Consider the following 9,530-nt stretch of genomic DNA (forward strand, 5'->3'; position numbering starts at 1 on the left):
CATAACTTTTAATAATTGGTAAAAAATTATGATTTAAAGAAAGATAGTAATATAAAAATGATCATGTATTTAAAAAAGATAACTTAAAACTGTAGAGAAAATATGATTTTCTAATAAAGTGAATCAAATTGAGAATAGTGAAAAGTAAAGGACTATATGCTGTCAATACAATTTCATCTTCAGGCAATTAGGACATTAAGTACAGTACATTCCATAATCAACACACGAGAACAAGGTTCTCGTGTGTTGATTATTCTTTCCAGTGCTTCTGAGAGAGGTTGTTACATTCCATACTTGATGATTCACAATTTGCAGGTAATTTAATGGATCAGTAAATTAATATTATTGAAGAAGAATTAAGATTATCTGATAAAAGCATTACTGAAAAATCACAAATGAAAAAAACGATCAAAGTGTTATAGAAATAGAAGAGAAACATTTTGTGAAATGGGATTACAGCTTGCAATTGCATTGAATGGATTGTTTATTGTTTATCTGGTTGTTAGAGGTATAGCAGGAAGAGGAACAGATAAAAATGTTACAACTATTATTGCAAAAAAAATTATCTTGAAATAAATGTTCTGTAAGAAGAAACAAAATATTACTCAGTTTTTAGTAGTTAAATACATTTTTAAACTTTATGTAAGGTAATATATACAATAGTGTGTGTTGTTTGTAGAAATTTTGGAAAGTATTGTTTATAACAGGGCTTCTTAAACTTTTTTTATAACGAATTGTTTTTTTTTATTATGTTTGCTTTTTTTGAAATATTAAATTAAAAAGTATTATATTGTGCTAAAATTTCTGTAAATTGCCTGATGAGAGATAGTCATAATATGTTACAAATGAATTTTAAAATATAAATGTCTATGTTGGCATTATAAATTCACTTGTACTGTTTTTTGTTTTTTTGTTTTTTTTTGATAAAATGTTTCAAAAATCATGTATTTAGATTTTTATAAATTTGCTTTATTTATAAGCAAATTTATAAAAATTTTTTGACATATTTTAGCAATATAATCTTAAAATATATTTACAAAACTTAACATTCTCACTAAACTACAACAATTAATAAATTCAAGATGGCTTCCTGTTATATGATATATAATTATAAAAATGTTTGTGCCATATACAGTTATAAACACACAAAGATTTTTATGCTTTTACAAAACTACATATATCATGATATTGCACAATGTAATGACTGAACAGTCAGCATCATTTCTAGGCTAATTACAATATTGCTGGAAAATTGTTATTCTAAGAGCATGTGTTTTATATTTGATTATCTCAGTTCAAATAACAGATAACACTTTTATTGTTTAGTTATTCATTCTATTTCATTATACATAGCAATTTTTCTATTAGCATTAATAAATGGTATGTTGGGATTTTTAAAAATTAGAAAATTTTTCTATAAATATGAATTAAATCATATTTTTGCATAGCAAATATGAAAATTTACCATTCATTTTATAATACAGTAAGACCCCGCTTAACACTGATTCAATATAATGTGGTCTGCTCGAAGCCTAAAAAAAGCTCAAAATTTATGCCAATTTAAATTATCGCATAATTTCATTGATTTGTATATAATACGATTATTTACGAGCATGAAACAATCAGAAAAAGGTGGCAAAAAGGTGTACTTTCTTTAAATCTATGTTTGTTTGGTGCAATTTCAGAAAAAATATGACATCATGGATACCATAGGCAATATTGGCTTTGCTTGGCAAGAATTAACTGATAAATGCATGAACGAAGTGTGGAAGAAGTTATAGCTGAAGGTATCCAAGAATTTTCAACAAGAAGAACCTATTGCTGTATCATTAGATTGACCAAACTCAACCTAATTGATACATCAGGACTAGGAGATGTAGACGAGGAGGATATTGAGGAGTTATCACAGATTTATGGTGAGAGCCTTACCAATGATGACTTTCAAGAACTGGCAGAACAAGGAATTCATGTAGGACTGGAAAATAGAGTTTCTGAAAACGAAGAACCCAAAAAATTTCTCTACAGATTTCCTTAGTAAAAGTTTGGTAACGATAACCGAAATTGTTGATCAAATTGTAGCAAATGATCCAGATTTTCAAAGGAATGCAAAAGCAAAATGAGGCATTCTGGTTGTGATTTTCTGCTACCGATATTTGCTTAAAGAAAGAAAAAAGCAACAAATGAAACTTCACAACTTTTCTGAAATTCTTGTTTTTTTGCAATAGAGTCAGGACTTTCATCACAAAAAATAAACTTTACATTTTTGTGTGCATATGTTTATATGTTATTTAACATATATTATTATTATACGAATTAATATAAAAATAACTTAAAATTAAAGTAAAATTTTTTGATTCTTAAGCACTATATAGTGTAATAAATTCAAACACTTGGCATTCTATCATCTTTATTTAGTTTAGTTGACTGAACTAAGTAAAGATGATAGAATGCTAAGTGTTTGAATTTATTACACTACATAGTGTTTAAGAATCAAAGAAGAGTTACAACACAGTTTCAGATTATCAAAAATAAAGTAAAATTTGTTTATTTTTTGGTTGCATGTTCCCCTATCCCTATTTACTCTATATTACAATGACCTTGTTTAACACTGTTTCATTTAGCACTTTTTTGTCTAGGAATGCATCCCCCACGTTAAGCGGGTTCTTACTGTACTTGACTTTACAAACTTATTCTATAGACATATTTACATGAATATTCTGTGTAATAGACTGAAACATACAGTATTTGATTATTTTGAAAATGTATAATTAAAAAATTGAATTATTTATATTTCCTGTTTATTTTATAATAATGTGGTAATTCAATAGATTATTATAAAATAATCCAAAGTAGATAAAAAAGAACTTAATATTATTATTAATTTGTTTTAAATAATTCTATTTTCATAGAAAAGAATCATAAAAGACATCAAGACAGCTTTCATTAATATTTATTTAATAAAATTATTTATATCATGCTATCTTTTAAATATTATAATCTACTTTTTTAATTTTTTACTATTTAGATAATGTAATCCACCTATTTAAATTTCTTGATTTAAAAACATTATGTGCATTTTACAAAATATTGATTTTTTCCATATAATATTATAATTATAATAATAACAATAATATATATATATATATATATATATACAATTTAATATTGAAATTTTCTAGGCTTTAGCAACTGCTGTTTGGTCTGTGCTTAAAGCAAAACGTCATTCATTAAAGGTAAATATTTTAAATGTATTTTTGTATTTTATCAATACATAACTTTTAATAATTGGTAAAAAATTATGATTTAAAGAAAGATAGTAATATAAAAATGATCATGTATTTAAAAAAGATAACTTAAAACTGTAGAGAAAATATGATTTTCTAATAAAGTGAATCAAATTGAGAATAGTGAAAAGTAAAGGACTATATGCTGTCAATACAATTTCATCTTCAGGCAATTAGGACATTAAGTACAGTACATTCCATAATCAACACACGAGAACAAGGTTCTCGTGTGTTGATTATTCTTTCCAGTGCTTCTGAGAGAGGTTGTTACATTCCATACTTGATGATTCACAATTTGCAGGTAATTTAATGGATCAGTAAATTAATATTATTGAAGAAGAATTAAGATTATCTGATAAAAGCATTACTGAAAAATCACAAATGAAAAAAACGATCAAAGTGTTATAGAAATAGAAGAGAAACATTTTGTGAAATGGGATTACAGCTTGCAATTGCATTGAATGGATTGTTTATTGTTTATCTGGTTGTTAGAGGTATAGCAGGAAGAGGAACAGATAAAAATGTTACAACTATTATTGCAAAAAAAATTATCTTGAAATAAATGTTCTGTAAGAAGAAACAAAATATTACTCAGTTTTTAGTAGTTAAATACATTTTTAAACTTTATGTAAGGTAATATATACAATAGTGTGTGTTGTTTGTAGAAATTTTGGAAAGTATTGTTTATAACAGGGCTTCTTAAACTTTTTTTATTCACGACCCCATTTATGATTGTGATTTTTTTCGCGACCCCAAAATATATATAAAATAAAGATACTGTATATGTTACCGCTAAAGCTCGAAATCCGTTAATGTGTACATAACCTAGCTAATCTGCAGATTAACTAGGGTGATCCGTTAAAGCTGCGAAAATTGTTCAATTTCTCAAATTACCTAGGTAATTTGCAGANTATAACATACATCGTTGATAAATAACTTATTTTAGTTATATGATTGATCAATTTTTTTAAGATCTGCTAGTGTTTGGTTGTTTGTAAATTAAATGTGTATCCCAAAAACAAATTTTATCTCAAATCTTCTTTGCCAGTCATTTTATTTCACAGTTACTTTATTTTTTGTTGTTTAAAAATATATGCTCTCCATCTCAAATTAGTACTGTAGTGTCTTGCCCCTGTACATCATACTTTCCTTCAAGAATAGAGTATTAACTACTTTCAAGGGAAATGTTTTGAATTGAAATAAAGTAACTTCTGATTTGCATTGGAAGTTCGAACATAGTTAATTGGGGCCTCCTAAGGTTTCCGTATCTGGTCTCAGATTTTATCTATCTAACATCGTTATTGATATTAAGGAAAAATAAACAGATGGATGACAGTGGGAATTTATAGGTCTACAATTTTTTCAAATTGCAGCCTAATAAAAGTTTATTTCCATTTAATAGTGAAAAAATTAAATTGAGTCACTAAGTGATTATGCAGGGTAAATCATGTAACCTGAAACAGTGAAATATCTTGAAAAAAGTATTGCATAGGAATATTTTTAAAATAATGTTTGTTTTGAAGAGGGATGGGGAAACAAACATATGTATTTTTTATTTTGATAATGTGTGTGATGTGTCAAAGGTCAACTTGTTATTTTCAAATGAAAACCTATATTTTTTTATAGAGCAATTGATTCTATGTGAAACACAAATAACCTTTGCCTGAAACATTTTCTGTTTATCACTTATATTACAACATTTTACAACATTTCAATTTTAAAAGAATGTTAACTTTTTTTTCAAAGTGAAAATTTTATTGCTGAAACATAACAAATCAATTGCAATAAAGAAATTAATCTAACAGGTATTCAATAAAATGGCCTTCAACCTTGAGACATTTTTTGATACATTTAAGAAAAGATTGGTGACAAGCTAAGTCTGTGCTTTAAGCACAGACTTAACTTGTCACCAATCTTTCTTGAGGAATATTTTCACAAGCATTTCATATTGATTCCTGCATATTTTCTGGGGTGGTGGGTACAATACATCTTGGTACTAGTATACCTTTCCTTTAAGATGTCCCATAAAAAAGTCAAGTGGTGTTAAATTAGGTGATCTAGCAGGCCAAGGTACTGGACCACCAAGTCCTATCCACCAACTATTGTAACACTGATGCAATGATTGCTGCTCAACAACATTATCAAACCATTATTTGCTTGCTGTCAACAACAGTTGAGCAGCAAGCAAATAATGTTGCATCAGTTGCATCAGCAAATAATGTTGCAATGTTGAGCAAATAATGTGCTAGACAGTCATTTTGCTGAAACCATGTATTCTGCCTTTCTTGTTGAATACTGAGAAATACTGCAATTTTTTCATTGATGAATTGCCATTATTGCTGGAAGATCTGAATTTATAAGAAAGGCAAAGAAATTTATTAGAACAGTTTATAAGTTTGATTTATTTAAACTTTATTTCAAATAATAAAGAAACCTACAAATTTTTATTATTATTATTTTTTGTCAATATTTTGAATTAAAAAAGGAAAGAAAATTCAAACTGAAGAAATATACAAATAATAATCACATTCTCAAACTTTGCTGAAATAAAGCAAAGATTATCTTTGTGATTATTATTAGTATTTTGAATATTTATATTTTATCGTTATGTTAACTTTTTGAATTATTCAAAAGGGAGCATATTGTCTTATGTATATTATTTTAATATCTAACCAAATTATTCATTTTCATAAGATAACAATTAAAAAATAATGAAAAACTAAGGTCTTTATAGAATAATTTATATATATTCCAGTATTCAAATGGATTTATCAATCATTTTTATTCAATTTCTGAGCATATAAGTCCAGTATTAGCATGGGGCTTTCTTGGACCTGATGAAAACCTGAAACAAGTTTGCATTTCTTTTAAGGTGAGACATGTTTATATTTTAAATAATATATTTATTGTTAGATCTTTGAAGTATATATGCATATTATCAACAGTCTATTGCAACAAACAAGAGTTTTCAATTAAAACTATAGTTCTCCTATGGCATTAATATCGAATATACAATAAACTGGAATAAAGCAATGTTAATAAAAACTGCCAAATGTTCTGAATTTAAATTTTCAAAATTATGGATACAACAGAGAGGAATGATTTTTCTAATATTGCATAAGTTATATAACAGCTGTTAGTTTTGTTAATTTTGTTTAGAGTAAATAACAGCATAGTTAAAGAATGAGAATTGAACTCCAATTGAAATTATCTGTGATAAATTATAAGAGTTTAGATTGTATTCAAACACAAATGTTTCATAGCTTATCATACTGTAAGTAAATACAGCTGGTCTTATTTTATATGGGGGATTTCATACCAGCAGGTGCTTTATCAAACAAAACACTGTAAAAAGTTGTGTTTCACTTCAAATGATCCAACATGATTGCCTAGACCCTTATGTAACCATTTATAATTGACAGGAAAACATTAAAATGTATTTAAAATGTTATTCTTGTTTTTTATTACAATGAAAGCATTTTAGTCTGATGTTTCTTAATATACTAAACAAGATTTTATTTTACTGTATCAAGTAGACTATTTCAGAAAAATGCATGGAAAGCAGGATATTCATCTTGGTGAAGAACATTTAGTAGTTTTCCATGAAATGTCAGAAGCTAGATTTAAAGCTAGATAGAAGTACAGTTTCATGAGTTTAAAAGTCAAATTTAGTGGCACTAGGAGTGGGTTAATCTAACCATTCACCATCTGAAAAACACAAATCTGCAATTAGAAACCATGCATAAAACAATGCTATTATACAATTACTAACAAACAGTTTTCTTTAAATTGTACATCTCAAATAATATATCAGAAAACTTTACAAAAAGAAATTTCAAATAGTAACGTTTAATAAAATTTAAAAAATTTTAACTGATGTTTGCAGAAATGTTACCAAATACAACAGATATATTACACATAAAATTGGTTAAGCGTATGGTAATAAATTGAAACTTAAGAAATGATGTGAAAAATTCATAACATCTTCAGTTATGCTAGATATCTTTATTTAACTATGTGTATTTAGGAAAATTTGAAATCTGTTCAGTTAACCTGGTTTATTCTTTGAATAAGAATGTTTCTAAATTTTTTTGTGTCAAACAGCATGAAAAAAGACATTTTTCCTATAGACAAGTTTTATTTGGTAAGCCTGACATGATATATAAAATTGTTAAGTAAACTTAAAATTCTTAAGGAATTTTTATATTTGAACTTGAGTTTCTATCCTGAAATAAGCCAAATATATACAGGAAAGTTGTTTTAATAGAAAATCTAGGGACAAGTTAACCAAAGATATTTGTTTTTTGCAATAGTTTTTTTCGAATAATGATTTACGAGTATATTGAAGTTGAAAAAAATTTAGTTAAAAAATGAATTTTAGAGTAACAGTTAAGTTTTTCATTTTTGAGATTATTTGAAGTTATATGAAATAGCTTTTATATGAACTAAATTCTGGTTTTTTGGAGAAGAGAATAAATTAAAACAAGCTTCATGTACTTTCGAACTTTGTTTTATTATCACAGATGAAAAGATTGATGATAATCTTCCATGAAATGATAATCTAATGATAATCTTCCATGAAAAGCTTGAAAGTATTTGAACCTTGTTATAATTGATTCAGTTATGCAATAAACCAGAATATAATTGATTTTAAAGCTCAGTAACTTAGATATACATTTTTAATATACTTTCAGAATACTTTTTGCAAATTTTAATATTTATAATCACTTATATATTTTTTATAATAATTCTAAAGAAAAATATATTTTTGTTTAACCATATTTAGTTAAAAAATATTTATTGTAGAATATATTTGATTTGGATTTGAAGATAGAACATTAAAGTTCTGAAAAGTTTTTAATTTCAATAAATAATCAGAATCTTTAAAGTTTTTGACCATTTTTATTTTCTTATTTACTTTAAACTAGATCAGCATTTGAACAAACATTGTTTGGTTTTTATATTTTATGTTTAAAGTATATTTTTAGTGATTTTATCTGACAGTAATCATCTTAATATTATTTTGAACGTTTGAAGATTTTTGATGAAATTTTAAATATCATTGATTTATGAAACATTTATTAAAACAATATTATCTTTATTATGCATATTATTATTAATCACCTTATGTGATATTATTTAATTTAAACTTTAAACAATATTAAAATATGTTTCAATTCTTTCTAGACTGCATATTGTAATATCAAAACACTTACTAAAACATCTTTTCTTGCAGCCAACGCTTTATTATAACAACTTTCTGAAAGTTGTTATAATAAAGCGTCGGCTGCAAGAAAAGGTGTTTTAGTAAGTGTTTTGATATTAAAATATGTTTATGTTTATCATTTTATCATTACCATACCTCAATTATTTTTTAATAGTTATGCATTAAATTAAGAAACTAATGATTGTTTTATAGAGTTTACAATTTTATCATATTTATTTATGTTAATATAACATAGATTGAGAAAGTAATCTAATTATCTTCTTAAACTCTGCATGATATTATTTATAATTTAGATATGCTTAATCATTAATAAAAAAATACTGATAATTTTTTATATCAAATATAAATATTGATAGTTAAGAATTCTTTAAGAATTTCTTATTCTTTATATTACTTAAATAAAATTTATCAATAATTTTGTAAATTTATGGTCTTTTTAGGATGAAATTCTTGGATTTTTATGCGATATCTTTGATTTTACTGTTGTAAGATATTCAAAAGTAGAAGATCTATCTTCAGATATTTTAGACGTAGCTAAAGTAAGATATGAAAGATTGGGTGAAAAATTTTCATTATGATGTAGGATATTTCATTCCACATATGAAATGTACATAACTAATATTTACCAGTACACTATGAAAATATATTTGAAATCTTCCAAAGTTTTTAAAGAAGATTGATTGCAATAGCAGTTACTGTGTTAACATCATATTTAATAAACAAACTATAAAAAAAATGTAAGCAATGTAGAATGAGTTCTAATTCTGAATTTGTTGTCAATGTATAGTGAAAATATGAAAAGATTTGTTAATTCGTAAGTAATGATTATTAAATGGACAATTTTGAATTATTTAAAAGTAGCTCCTGATAAAGGTACTACTTTATAAACACTATATAAACACAAAATTAATGTTTAGGTATCACTACACTACCTAAAAGAAATTTTTCTATAATTACAAAACTGTAACAATGTATTATGAAGTAGAATTAGTATTTTCTTATGAAATAAAAAAATTAAT

The 9,530-nt window shown here is 25.4% G+C and overlaps 1 protein-coding gene across 1 annotated transcript; it reads left to right on the plus strand.

Annotated features, from left to right (window-relative positions):
* Positions 1 to 3,179: 3,179 nt before the first annotated feature.
* On the plus strand, positions 3,180 to 9,530 carry LOC111616054 (mitoguardin-like; the record flags this gene model as incomplete). Its single annotated transcript, XM_023357493.1, has 3 exons — positions 3,180 to 3,233; positions 6,040 to 6,156; positions 8,952 to 9,530. Coding segments are annotated over 3 exons (309 nt in total), but the record flags the coding sequence as incomplete, so codon positions are not given.

The sequence above is a fragment of the Centruroides sculpturatus genome, unplaced genomic scaffold (assembly GCF_000671375.1).
Source record: "Centruroides sculpturatus isolate CEXI.00-Female unplaced genomic scaffold, Cexi_2.0 scaffold1962, whole genome shotgun sequence".
Taxonomy (NCBI): domain Eukaryota; kingdom Metazoa; phylum Arthropoda; class Arachnida; order Scorpiones; family Buthidae; genus Centruroides; species Centruroides sculpturatus.